The sequence below is a fragment of the Elgaria multicarinata genome, chromosome 3, assembly GCF_023053635.1.
Source record: "Elgaria multicarinata webbii isolate HBS135686 ecotype San Diego chromosome 3, rElgMul1.1.pri, whole genome shotgun sequence".
Classification (NCBI taxonomy): Eukaryota; Metazoa; Chordata; class Lepidosauria; order Squamata; family Anguidae; genus Elgaria; species Elgaria multicarinata.
Genome location: NC_086173.1, coordinates 49,241,692 through 49,255,634, shown reverse-complemented (window position 1 = coordinate 49,255,634; position 13,943 = coordinate 49,241,692). Strand labels below are relative to the sequence as shown.

The window sequence follows — 13,943 nt, the reverse complement described above, 5'->3', positions numbered from 1 at the left end:
CTGCATCAGAAGATGTGGGAAAATTCTCCGACCAGGTACTCCGAATGGCCAAGTCTTTAGGTCTCGACATCGATCAACCAACAGAGGTTGATGATGACCCGATCTACGATGTGACTCGAACGGAATCTAGCTCGACCATAGCTATTCCCTTCCCTCCTACACTACGGAGGACAGCACAGATCTCCTGGAAAAATCCTTGTGCAGCTCAGTCGACATCTAAAAGGTTGGAGTCAATGTACAAGGTCAAGGAAGCTAATGCCGAGTTTCTATTCCAGCACCCAAAACCTAATTCCATAATTGTGGAATCTGCCCAGGGAAGATCTCAGAAGGTGCATTCAGCCCCTACCGACAGAGAAGGTAGAAAGTTAGACTTCCTCGGCAGGAAGGTGTATGCTTCATAGGAATACGAACCTCTGCGTACGAGGCAACCATGGCCAGGTACCAAATATTCATCCTGGAAAAATTAAACTCCCTCTCTGACCATCTGCCCGAAGATAAAAGGGAGTTAGCGAGGATCTTCCATACCGAGGCAACGGCAATAGCCCATCTACAGCTAAATTCAGCGAAACATCAAACGGACTCTCACTCTAAATCGATGATGGGTTCTATAGCCCTTCGACGTCATGCTTGGCTGAGATCAGCCAACTTGACAAACGAAACGAAGGTTAGAATAGAAAGTCTGCCCTTCGACGGAGAGGGGCTATTCAACAATAAAACCGACGAGTCCTTAGATTCGATATATAAGGCTCGCACAACCGCCAAAAAGATGGGTTTCTCACAACCCCAACCACAGTTTAAGCAAAGGCGCTGGACTAGACAACCATACCAGCAGATACAACAGCGCCCTCAATTTGAGAAGCAACCTCCAAAACAACAACAACAGATGCAGAGAAAGAGACCTTACCAAGGTCGATACCAGCAAAGTAGACATCAGCCGGATTTCTCAAAGAGGCAGCGGCTTTGACTCCTCCGTACCAGGCCTACTACCCTTTACAGACCGTCTAGCACCCAAGTACCATCAATGGGAGTTCATAACATCCGACTCCTGGGTGCTCACTATCATCAAGACGGGATACGCCATCGAATTCGATGCCCTCCCTCCTTCTTCGGGGGTGAAAGTAACAGCACCATCCCCTCTTCTGCTGCTCGAGGTACAGACCTTGCTATCGAAGGGAGCCATCTCTTCCGTACCTGCAGAGGAACTCAACCAGGGATTTTTCTCCCGTTACTTCACGGTCCCGAAGAAAGATGGAGGTCTTCGACCGATCATGGACTTAAGACAACTGAACAAATACATCACCCCAAGGAAGTTTCGTATGACAACAGTCACTTCTATCCTCCAACTGTTGCATAGGGGGTCTGGTTCGCGGTAGTAGACCTGAAGGATGCGTATTTCCACATCTCCATCAGGAAGTCGCATCGAACTTACCTACGGTTCTCCATCGGCATCGAGCAGTTCCAATTCAACGTCCTCCCTTTCGGCCTCGCGACGGCGCCGAGAGTCTTCACGAAAGTGATGGCTGTTGTGTGTGCCCACCTGCGAAAGAAGGAAATACATGTTTATCCATACATAGACGATTGGCTCCTGGTGTCGGAGGACAGTCACACGCTCCAGGAAAATATAGCCACGACTCTCGAACTTTTAGAATCCCTTGGCCTATGGGTCAATCAGGAAAAATCTGTACTGACTCCTCAGAGAACGATAGACTTCATAGGAGTGACTCTGTCGTCTCCGGATGGAAGAGCCTACCTCCCGTCAGCAAGGGCAAAGACACTTCGAGACTTACTTCTCGATATCGAAACCCTAGCAAGACCTTCGGCATGGACAATCCAAAGATTGCTGGGTTTGATGGTGTCGACTACCGCTGTCATCAGATTCGCCAGACTGCGAATGAGGATCCTGCAAGGGTGGTTCTTAAAGACCTTCGACCTTCGACGCAATGCTCGCAAGACTTACCTTTCGATACCGAGACAAGTTTGAGCGTCGATGAAATGGTGGCTTTCGATGGAAAACCTATTGGAAGGTATTCCCTTTCAGCAAAGAACACCATCAGTTACCATTACGACAGATGCTTCCCTCGATGGGTGGGGAGCTCACTGCAATTCGCTCACTGTTCAAGGTTGATGGCCCCCTCAACAGAAGGAGGAACATATCAACCACCTGGAACTCTTGGCAGTGGAAAATGCCTTAAAAGCGTTTGCCCAGATCATCGAGGGCAAAGATGTTCTGATCGCAACAGACAACACCACTGTTGTTTGTTACATAAACAGGCAAGGGGGTACGAGGTCATACCCCTTAACCCGCTCTGCACTCAGGATTTGGAACTGGTGCATAAAGAGACAGACTTACCTGACTGCAATCCACGTAGCGGGGAAGGAGAACATCGTAGCGGACTCCCTAAGCAGGTCCTTCCATGTCGACCACGAATGGGAGCTCGATACCGAAGTAAGAAACAACCTCTTTCGGTATTGGAGCGATCCGACTGTCGATGTCTTTGCCACTGCAGAAAACGCAGTCTGTACCAACTTCTGCAGCAGAGCAGGAAGCGGAAGGAACTCGCTAGGAGACGCCTTCGCAAGAACTTGGACAGGTGGACTACTCTACATCTTTCCACCGTTCCCACTCTTGACAAAAGTCGTGGCCAAGATAAGGACAGACAGCGCAAACTGTATCCTGATCGCGCCGTGGTGGCCTCGACAACCATGGTTACCTCATGCTCTTCGACTGTCGAGAGGGGACTACATCGAGCTACCATCGATACCGAACCTTCTGTCTCGACACCAAGGCAGAGTTCGACACCCAGACCTCTCGACACTCAAGATGACAGCATGGAGAATAGTACCATAACCTCCGGTATCGAACAATTGACGGTACAGAGTATTCTGACTGCATCGAGAAAACCCTCGACAAGGAAGTCATATGCGGCTAAGTGGCAGAGATTTTCTAGGTTTGCAGTACAAATGAATCACATCGCTGAAATTTGTCCCATTTCTGTGATTCTGGAATACTTACTCTTACTGTTCCGAGAAGGACTAGGACTTTCGTCCATCAGGGTCCATCTGGCTGCCGTCACTGCCTTTCATGAAGGTGTGGAAGGCTTCTCGCCTTTCACCCACCCTACATCTAAAGAATTTTTAAAGGGTTTAAAAAACACCATACCAACAGCTAGAAACATCGTACCGTCGTGGAGCTTGTCGGTTGTGCTCCATGCACTGATGAGAAAACCTTTTGAGCCTATGGCTACAACGGACTTAAGACTCTTGACTCTCAAGACTGTGTTCCTGGTTGCCATAACTTCAGCAAGGCGTGCAGGTGAGCTTAGAGCTCTAAGGATAGATGCTCCTTATACAATTTTTCACAATGACAAGGTTGTGTTGCGTACAGACCCATCTTTTTTACCAAAGGTCGTAACACCCTTTCACTTGGCTCAGGACATTATTTTGCCAGCCTTCTTTCCAAACCCTACAACGCCTGCAGACACTGCTCTCCACATGCTGGACGTTAGAAGAGCTCTTTCTTTCTATAGAGCTAGAACTGAAGGATTTAGAAAATCCAAACAACTGTTCGTATGTTATGGTGAGCCCTATAAAGGACTCCCAGTGTCATGCCAGCGATTGTCACGCTGGATAGTAGAGACAATTGAACTGGCCTACTCTATCTCTAAATTAGAGATACATCGACCTGTGACAGCTCATTCAACCAGAGCGATGTCAACGTCGGTGGCTTTCAGCAGGGGTGTTCCACTTCAGGACGTTTGCAAGGCTGCGACTTGGTCCACCCCTTCCACATTTGTCAAGCATTACAGCTTAGACACTCGATCCAGACATGACTGTTCGTTTGGAAGGGCGGTGCTCTCGGAAGTGTTGAAATAATACACCAACCCACCTCCAAGGTATGTGAGCTTGCTACTCGCCCATATGTGTGATGCATAGAGACCACGATGAAGAAATGCAGGTTGCTTACCTGTAACTGTAGTTCTTCGAGTGGTCATCTATGCATTCACACAACCCACCCACCATCCCCTCTTGGTGTTGTGATATTTAATAATAACATAATTGACTATAGATTTATTTATCCTCTTTATTGAATTACACTCATGTTATGGGGGCACAATGTCGGACTCCTGTAAACTGAGGGAAGGGCGGGAATCCCGTGGACATGCGCGGTAGCGTGGGGGAGGGGTTCCCGCCCAAAAGCGTTTCCCTAAGCTATTGGAGATTCCGGTCTGGTCTCTGCGCAGGCGCAAAGCCCATATGTGTGAATGCATAGATGACCACTCGAAGAACTACAGTTACAGGTAAGCAACCTGCATTTATTCCAATCTAATGAGCTAAGATGTTACCTTCCGTGATTTACTACCATAAAAGGGCTGGTCTAATTTAAATGGGGATGGCCACAAAGGAGAGTAATTTGTTACTGCATCATAGCACAAGGGATTAATGACTCGGTTAAATCTGCAGCTGCACAAGCTGAGAGAGAGGGCAAGATTTATCTTGCTTTGCTACAATCTCAAATCAGTTTTTTCACATCAGACACTTCCAGTAAAATCTCCTTGCTGAGACCAGGCAGTTTTATTTAAATGGCACCGAAATATAAAATCCAGTATCAAAATTGAATCATACCAGTTTAACCATGACCACCAAAAGACAGCTGAATAAGGGCTTCCATCACTTTGAGATTCTCTATGGAAGGGAATTTCATAGTCAAGGGGAAGCCATCAAGACTGTGTCTCTGTGCACTCTCAATGTACAAAGTTGGTGAAAAGGTGAAATAATTAAAAGGGTTCCCATATTCTTGGGGGCGGGATGTAAGAACCCACAACAAGACATCAATATACCTGCCTTAAATTGTGTCATTGGTTCAGCTCAGAGCCGGTACCTTGCAATTTATGTCTAGAAGGCAATGTGGAGCCAGCACTGAGGTGGAAATATTGCTGTAATGTAGGCTTCATCAGGAGTGTGACTTTACTCCTCCCCACTTGGGATGATGTTAGTGCCATATATTGGCAGAGAGAGGTGCCATCAGTGGTGCATGGGACTTCCCTACTCCAAGAACCATTAAGTGGCGGATGCATCCAAAATGGTGGCTTCATTTTTCAGGGCACTCTTCAGCCCTTCCCTTGGCTCACTAGTATTGGAATGTCTTGATTAGTAGAACTACTTTGTCTTCATCATAGTGCGCACAACATACTGTTCAAAATTATAATCTTTCCATGGTGGCTGCCATTTCAGCCCTGATTTGTCCTCCACCATAGCAAAATAAATACCTTGCCAAACATTTTCTTTCATTAATGTAGATCTGGAGCAATACTTCTCTGTTACTCTTCTAGGATCCAGTGATCAAGAGGCTTCAGGAGGACTTTGTACACCTTAGGCAACAGTTACTTGGCCTGGGGTCAGGTGATGGGCTCCATCGACATACAGGAAGTCATGTCGAAATGATGCAAGGTAGATTGAAGGAAGCTGCAAGAAAGATCTGCAGTCTGAGCAGAGAGAAACAACAGCTACTAGAGATGGTGAACAGATTAAGAGCAGAGCTTGGAGCAGCTTCAAAGGAAGGTAAACGCACTGGGTAGAAGAGTCTTGGTTGTTATATGAGAAACTTGGACTCTTGAGATTGAGGACCTGTGGAGACTGAAGTGCTGCCTGTAACCTCATTGCTGAGATTAAGAGGGTCCCAGTTATAACTTGAGAATGAAGTGCTAGTGATTAAGAGCATAGTTGCTCCAAACATTGAGGATGGTGAAACACGAACAGATGGAGTATTTGTTTCTTAATCTTGGCTGTGGAGACCCTCAGTACTGGCCGTAGGAGGTCAAGGTGGCAACTTTATGTTGCACTACAGCAAAAAGCTCTTTCATACACTTATCATGTATTTATAAAGTTTCCTGAAACAAGCACTTGTTTTTATTTTGTTTTCCTGGAAATGAGAAACAATGCAGAATGGCATTATTGTATAACAAACATGAAGCCAAAATAGATGCCTTGTAAGAGAATTTTAAAGTTTGAGTTCTGAGGCCCAGCTTCTTTGGAAGGAATTGAAATATAAAGGTCATTGCTTGGAAAAGATATTCCCAGGCCAGTTCGTAGTCTGAGATATTGCCACACTGCATAATTCATTTGCAGCTGTCATGAGCAATTGCTAATAGGCAAAATGTGGCTTCTTCTTTAAAATGACATGTAACTGCAATACAGAAAACTTCCATACCTTTCCCCCCCATCTTTGTAGAATCTCAGGATTTTAAGAGCTCAAAGCAACCTCAAGGCCACACTTTCCATGGTGCCCTCTATCCTAAAGAAATTGTCAAGGAGGCTAAGCACCGTCTTCTGGCTTTAGAACATCTACAGTACCAGCTTACAACACAGGTAGTATGGTTGTAACTACATGTCAGTGTGTGAGCATACAGCCCCATGCCAACTGCATGTACCGAGCTGCTGGAGTATTGCCATCATGCTTGGCTCTGAGGGAACCTTCCTGAGAAGGCCAAGGCCTCTCTGCTGGTCACAGTGAGATTGTAGACAAGCTGTACAAAAGCCAAGCTTTGGAAAGGAGCGTGCACGGTGCATGCTGTGCTGTCACTAGAAGTGTGTTACAGTAATCCTCACATTCCATACTAGGCCACAGATAGCTATGTACAACTCAGCATTGCTCCAATGTGGAGATTGCATCAGTGCCTCCTCTTTACCTTTTTCATCAGAATCAGAGGCAGCTTGAAATATTGAAGGAGATTTAGAAGGTTTAGACAGCAAGACATCAGCTGATACATTTATTTATTTATTATTTACTTATTTACAATATTTATATACCACTCCCCATTGAACATTTTGGAGCAGTGTACAAGATAAAATAGAATAAAACACTTTAAAATAGATTTTAAAAGAAGCAAAATGTACAATGTACCGTGGCTGGTCATTAAAGAAAGGCTTCCTGGAATAATTACGTTTTCAGGAGGCCAAAAGGAATACAAAGTTGGCACCTGCCTGAGCTCCAGAGGCAGGGAATTCCATAGGAGAGGGACTACCACGCTGAAGGCTCTTCGCCTGGTGGACTCCAATCGGAGGATGGGTCTATGTGACCTCAGTGACCAGGCAGGTTGGTAGAGGAGAAAGCGCTCTCTCAGATATCCTGGTTCCAAGTTGTTTAGGGCTTTGTACACAAGTACAAGAACCTTAAACCTGGCCCAGTAGTGAATAGGCAGCCAATGCAGTTCCCTCAGCAGAGGAGTTACCTGCTGAAAAGGGGCAGCTCCAGACAATAGCTGAGCTGCAGCATTCTGCACTAGCTCCAGAGCAGCTTTAAGAGCAGCCCCGCATAGAGGGCATTGCAGTAATCCAATCTTGAAGTTACCAATGCCTGTACCACCGTGGCCAAGCTATCCCTGTCCAGGAGAGGCCATAGTTGGCGAACCAGCCGAAGCTGGTAAAAGGCACTCCGAGCTGCCATGGTCACTTGAGCCTCCATCGATAGGGTGACCATATGAAAAGGAGGACAGGGCTCCTGTATCTTTAACAGTTGTATTGAAAAGGAAATTTCAGCAGGTGTCATTTGTATATATGGAAAACCTGGTGAAATTCCCTCTTCATCACAACAGTTAAAGCAGCAGGTGCCCTGCCCTCTTTTAAATCTGGTCACTCTAGTATAGCTCCTGCAGCTTTAACTCTTGTGATGAAGAAGAAATTTCACCAGGTTCTCCATATATACAAAAGACACCTGCTGAAATTCCCTTTTCTATGCAACTGTTAAAGATACAGGAGCCCTGTCCTCCTTTTCATATGGACACCCTATCCATCGACAGAGGTGGATCTAAGAGTACCCCCAAACTACGAACCTGATATTTCAGAGGGAGTGCAACCCCATCCAGAACAGGTAATGAGCCTATCTCCCAGACTCGGGAACCACTCACCCACAGGGCTTCTGTCTTGGCAGGATTCAGTTTCACTTTATTGGCCCTCATCCAGCCCATTACTGAGTCTAGGCACTGGTCCAGGACCTGCACAGCCTCACCTGATTCAGTTGTCACAGGGAGATAGAGCTACATGATATCAGCATTGAAAGAACCTGGGTACATTTAAATTGGGTACATTCCAGGCAATTTTGGAACCAAGCTGTGTTTTCTATCTTGTATGACGGTGGTTCTGTGCAAAGGAGAGAATTAGAATTCCTGGCTGGGAAAGTCCTGAGCTGAACATGGGGGTCTTCCCTTGGGAGATCCATTGACTCATCACAACCCCACCCCACTCCAAAATTGTGCTCTTTATACCCTATGAAGGGCATTATATGAGGTGGGTTCTCTTTAATTTCTCTTTAATTTGCTAGGATCACCCCAGGACAGTGGATCCATAGCCAGTTGCCCCTTCACCTCAGTATATGGAATGGAGGAAGAATTGCAAGGGAGCTTATTGCTTAAATTCTACCTTAGAACTTGTGGGAACACAACAGGCACATGTCAAAAAACATATTATTAGTTAAAAAAAACATATGACAGTGGATTGTGGGGGGTAGGTGGAATAAATTAATTCCTTTTTTTCTTAACTTTCATTAAAATGTATGTTTTCAAGGGGATAAATCCCACTTGATTAACTAGGCAGAGAAGAATGGATGAACTGGGACGGCAGTTGATTAAATTATCTTTTTAAAACAATTTTTTTATCATCACATATATGTTTTCAAACTGAACCCCTGAAATATTAAAATTTTGAGACTTTGGTGGGACTAGATTTTGGGGAACATTGATCAAGGACAGAGGTGGGTAACCTGTGGCCCTCAGTCTAATTTCAAAGGACCTCTGCGTGTGATCAGATCAGACCTCTGGCAAGAGAGCTCTGTCCCTTCCTTGACAGCCCACTGAGCAGGAAGGAAGAGGAAGGGAGAGAAAAGGAGGGACCTGCTCATCATTTGCCCCAGTGCTGGCTTTGGCCCCACTCACTGCTGACACACAACCCTCAACAAATTACTTGTGGAAGAATGTAACCCTAAACAGAAAAAAAGTTGTCTATTCCTGGTCTAGGAACTAGGCCTATTAAGAGTTCATGGGAAAATGTACTTTTTATTATGGTATGATGGAAACAATACATGTAGTATAATAACAAATTGGAGCCATTGTGGTGTAATGGTTAGAGTGTTGGACTGGGAGTCAGGAGATCTGGGTTCTAGTCCCCACTTGGCCATGAAGCTCACTGGGTGACTTTGGGCCAGTCACTGACTCAGCTAACCTACCACACAGGGTTATTGTGAGGATAGAATGGAGAGGGTGAGGATCTTGTAAGCTGCCTTGGGTTCCTTGCAAGAGGAAGAAAGGCAGGACCTAAATGCATTAAATAAATAAATAAATAAATAAATAAATAACGATTCCTGAGTAAAAGTTCTTAAGTGTTATTTGATAATAATACCTCATACTGAAACATTTGTAAACAATATCTGATTGTATTTGCTTTGCAAATGAAGAAAATCTGTGATGCCATTAACAATGCTTGATTGTGATGGTGCATGGAGTTACACATTATATGTGCTTAAATACAGTGAAGTTAGTAGACTTAAACATTCATAAGTGGATGCAAAATTGGAATTTAGGATGGAATGTAGGAACTCAGTTTTGACCCATGACCATCGATGGGAGTAGCATAGGAAATCAGAGCTCTATCAGTTCTTTTTTTGAGAATCTTTGTCCTTACTGTAATATATCCCAATTTTTAAGTACATGTATTTCCAGAGAACAAATGCATAAGCTTGTAGTAAATGAAAATATTAATTTAGGATTCTCCTTCCCAATGCAGGAATTACAATATGCACAGCGAAAGCATGGTTCAGGAAAATGTCCTGAATTCATTGAGAACATAAAGAACAAAAATGTTGCCAGCAACAGCAGCTATAGTGAAGGAGGCGAAGTTCCTTTGAAACAGGTATAGTACAGGTCCAATGTTTTAGTCTGGTCCTAAGTACATTAACTTAAATACAAGTCCCATTGGATTCCTTGCCTGTGTGGATCTAAATGTGCAGCAAACCAAGAATTTAGACCCAAGCCAATGTAAAAATTAGTTGATCTACTGCTATGCTTGTACGTCAAAAAGTTACTACAAGATTGATATGCACATAGGAAGTATTATGGGCCACGTAGGCCTGCCCCTGGCTTTTGATACTGCTCCAATCCATTTCCAGATATCATTGATCCAAAGTGTTGGACAATATTGAGGGCATGCTGTCATTTCCACAGGTCCAATTGGAATCATTTGTACAAAACCGCACTGCAAATCTACCAAAGCATGAAACCTCAGTGCCACACCAGTCTCCGCAACTCAGAAAAGAAAGTCCAAGTCAATCCCAGGAAGGTGGATTGTCATCCTCTGGTGCACATAGCTCCTTGGAGGAAATTTGGCAGATTCTAGAGATGGGATCAAGCCCTTCTGTTCTCAGCGCCCAGACCAATAATGATCCAGGTAGGCATGATATAGAAAGAGGCAAGTATTTAATGTTACTATCCAGAGTCAGATACAGTTCAACACTTTCTTGACATATCAGTACAGGTACACATTGGAATGCCCTTGCCTGACGTGTGGTGCAATCCGCCATGTTCCTGCTCCTTGTTCACTCACCTTTGAGTGAGAACACATACGCCTATGCTCCAATAATCATCACTGGCTGTGGATTCAGCTGTCCGCTACATACTGTTGTTCAGTGCTTTTTAAAGAGTATTCTAGGGAGCCCCAGTACATCCCTCCCCAGAGGGCCACGCCCCTTCCCTTGTCCCCTCCCCCCCAGCCACCAATTGTTGGGTGTTTTCCTGGCTTTTGTGCAGTTCTTTCCCCATTCCAAAAGGTGGCCTTTCCCAAAGTTTTGTTACTGGCAGTAAGAGCTTTAAGCTAAGCCCCAGCTGCTATTCTTTGTATTTTATTGTGTTTTTAGCCCCACCCCTTTTGCCTTTGGCCCAGCTTCCTTTTCCTTAAGCCCCGCCCATCCTTGAAATGCACGCCCCCCCCAGAGCTTCTCCAAAATTGTATTCCTCCCTTAGTCTGAAAGAGATTCCACACCCTTGCTCTAGGGCCTAAAGCCTCCAGCCCGTGGGCCTAATCTGGCCCACTGGGCTCCCCAGTTCAATCCACAGAACCTCCTGGTGGGGGGATTTGGCCTCCCATGGGAACTTATCCCGTTGGCCTCTGCATTGCAACGAAATTTGGAACTGATGATCAGGGTTTCCTCAGCAAACAAGGCAATGCAGCAAATGTTCGTTTAATGTAGAAAACTTGGAACCGATTGTTTTTCATATTCAAAAGGAATTCATATTCAAAAGACATTCCAGTTGTATACAAACTGAAGCTGCTGCAAGTCTGCCACTCTCTGAGAGACCCTTTCACTGTTTGGTATTCGTTTTATAATTCAGAGCACAACTCCACTTTTAATAAAATCTTCCAAGGAAGGAATATAAATGTTAATTTCTTGTCCTTATGACATGAGCTTTGTTTGGAACAGATATAAATCTATATCCTTAATATATTCAAATGTGTGCTTTATGGGAGGTATAGTTATTAAGAATTATTTGTATTACAGTAGAAATCTCAGAAATAAACCTTGCCATGCATAGTGATATAAACTGGACAAGTTAAGACTGCAACAGACAACCTATTTTCTATTTGGAGAAGTCCTACTAAAGCGGGGGGAAAGAATGGTGCTAGTGTAAGCATTGTTTAAATCTCCAATCTTAACATGCTTATTAAAATTCCATTGAACTCAGATGGACTTATACTAACCATGCATGTTTAAGATTGGACTGCCAGTGTCTGGCCAAGAACTCTGCCTGTCTATTTATTTGTGCTTTTAGCCTTTAAAAGTGGAAAATTGCAGGATTATTATTATTTATTATTATTATTTATTTATATAGCACCATCAATGTACATGGTGCTGTACAGAGTAAAACAGTAAATAGCAAGACCCTGCCGCATAGGCTTACAATCTAATAAAATCATAGTAAAACAATAAGGAGGGGAAGAGAATGCAAACAGGTACAGGGTAGGGTAAGCAGGCACAGGGTAGGGAAAAACTAACAGTAGAAAGTAACAGTAGAAGTCTGCAGAAGTAAGAGGAAAGTCCTTACTTCTGCAGAAATTCCCTAATCTCTACAAAACAAAACAAAAACAGGAGTGCCCAGCTGCTCTCCTACATCACCCCAAACCCACAGTGGGCAAAGGTTGTACATGCATTCTTCCCTCTTGCCACCATATCATATTCCTATAAGCAGAGGACAATGAATGCACTTGATCTTTGGGACAGGGCAGTGATTGCAAGAGAAAGGGAAGATTACTTCTATCTCCAGAGCCTCCTAGCAGCTGAAAGGTTCATTAGGGAAAGGGAAATTGGGCTGTTGATTAATTTGAATGAGTCCCTGCTTGTATGATTATCTTTAACTCTTGAGAGTGTTTCTAGTAATCTGGATGTGATTTTTCATACTTTTTTGTCTTTTTTGGTTGCCTTTCAAAATTGATTTCTCAACTTAATATTTCAAAAATACATCATTTTCTCTTAGGAAATACTGGTAAAATTCTTGTTCATTCTTTCCTTTTATCTAGGCTTGATTACTGCAGTTTCCTTTTTGTTAGTCTTGATTTAACCCATCTTCCTTTTTGTCCTTAAGAACAAATCAAGTATTTGTCTCTCCATTATTAGACTTAAAAGTCTCTTGCTTTTAATGTTGTCCCTCCAGGACTTAATGTTTGCTATATGAATACACCAGGCAATTTTGCAAAGTGATAAATCCCTCTCCAGAGTAGCTCTAGGACTATACTTTAGTTAATATTTGTCAAAGGCTTTGAAAATAGAAAGTGTGTAATGGAGTTGCGCATTATTACTGTGTCCTTACATAGTAATACTTACATATGCTGACAGCCATGGGGCAGCAAGAGCTGACAGGTAACCGCATGGGATTGCAGCATGGGATTGCTACTGGGAGAGATTTATGTGCTGTAGCAAAATTCTTCAGTGGACTGAGGCATTGAAAAGATACTGCAGGTCATGAACCTGTTGATGAAACAAAAACTGTGTTTGCACATGCAGATGTCACAGCCACTTTCCTAATGTTTCATGTTCTCAGCTGGTGAAACTCAGCTGGCAACTTTACAAGGACACCAATTTCCTAATCTGGTGTTGGAAATTCCCATCCAAAATAGGAAAGCTGGCACTCTATATTGCAGCTCCCCAAAGTCTAGTGCAATAGAACAAAAATTGCTGCTACTTCTAGCGAAGATAGTTTGCTTACGCTGACGCATGCAGATTGATTTAGAGAAGCGTTGTCTTGGAAATGTTTTACTATCTTCTTTATGCCCCACTATAACTAAAGGTTGTAGGGTCTAGCCTTTTGTGTAATGGCTTTAGTATTGCTTTCCTATAACCTTTGAAATAAGACATTGAAGTGTGTGCTTCAAGACTTTCAATTGCATCCCTTCCAAATTTCACAGGTAAAAGTAGGGACACTCTTGTATACATGTTACATCTCTCTTCTCACACAAAGGACAACTAAGCCCCATTATGCATTGTTAAATTATCTTTGCTGCCAGCATTATGCTGTAGTCTAGTTATTTACTATACAACAGCTTGCACTGAACTGTCTTAAAAGCAAAGAAGATGTTTGTTCATTGGGTCAAAGAGAAACTAAAAAACCAGAATTGGCCTACAGGGGTTATGCGCATTTGCCAGTTGCATTCTGCAGCCTTTTTGAATGTTCAACCACCCATCAAATCAATTAGGAGTTGCTACATGATGATCAAACCCAGGCACTATAGGTTAATTTTGGATTAAACAATCCATACTTAATCTAACTACTTATTGTAGGCTATCTGTGTGTTGTTCAATCCACAATTAATTTGGCTGGGTTCAGAAGTCACATAGCAACCCCCAGTTGGCTCAAATGAATATTCAAAAAGGCTGCGGAATGTGCCTGGCATGTGCCTGGCATGTC

The 13,943-nt window shown here is 43.7% G+C and overlaps 1 protein-coding gene across 1 annotated transcript in view; it reads left to right on the top strand.

Annotated features, from left to right (window-relative positions):
• Positions 1 to 13,943, top strand: part of CCDC57 (coiled-coil domain containing 57) — a 62,053-nt gene that overhangs the window by 38,252 nt on the left and 9,858 nt on the right. Inside the window, exons 13-16 of the mRNA XM_063120203.1 lie at positions 5,331 to 5,559; positions 6,230 to 6,366; positions 9,775 to 9,900; positions 10,212 to 10,434. Coding sequence (XP_062976273.1) covers positions 5,331 to 5,559; positions 6,230 to 6,366; positions 9,775 to 9,900; positions 10,212 to 10,434 — 715 coding nt within the window. The remainder of the gene's footprint in view (positions 1 to 5,330; positions 5,560 to 6,229; positions 6,367 to 9,774; positions 9,901 to 10,211; positions 10,435 to 13,943) is intronic.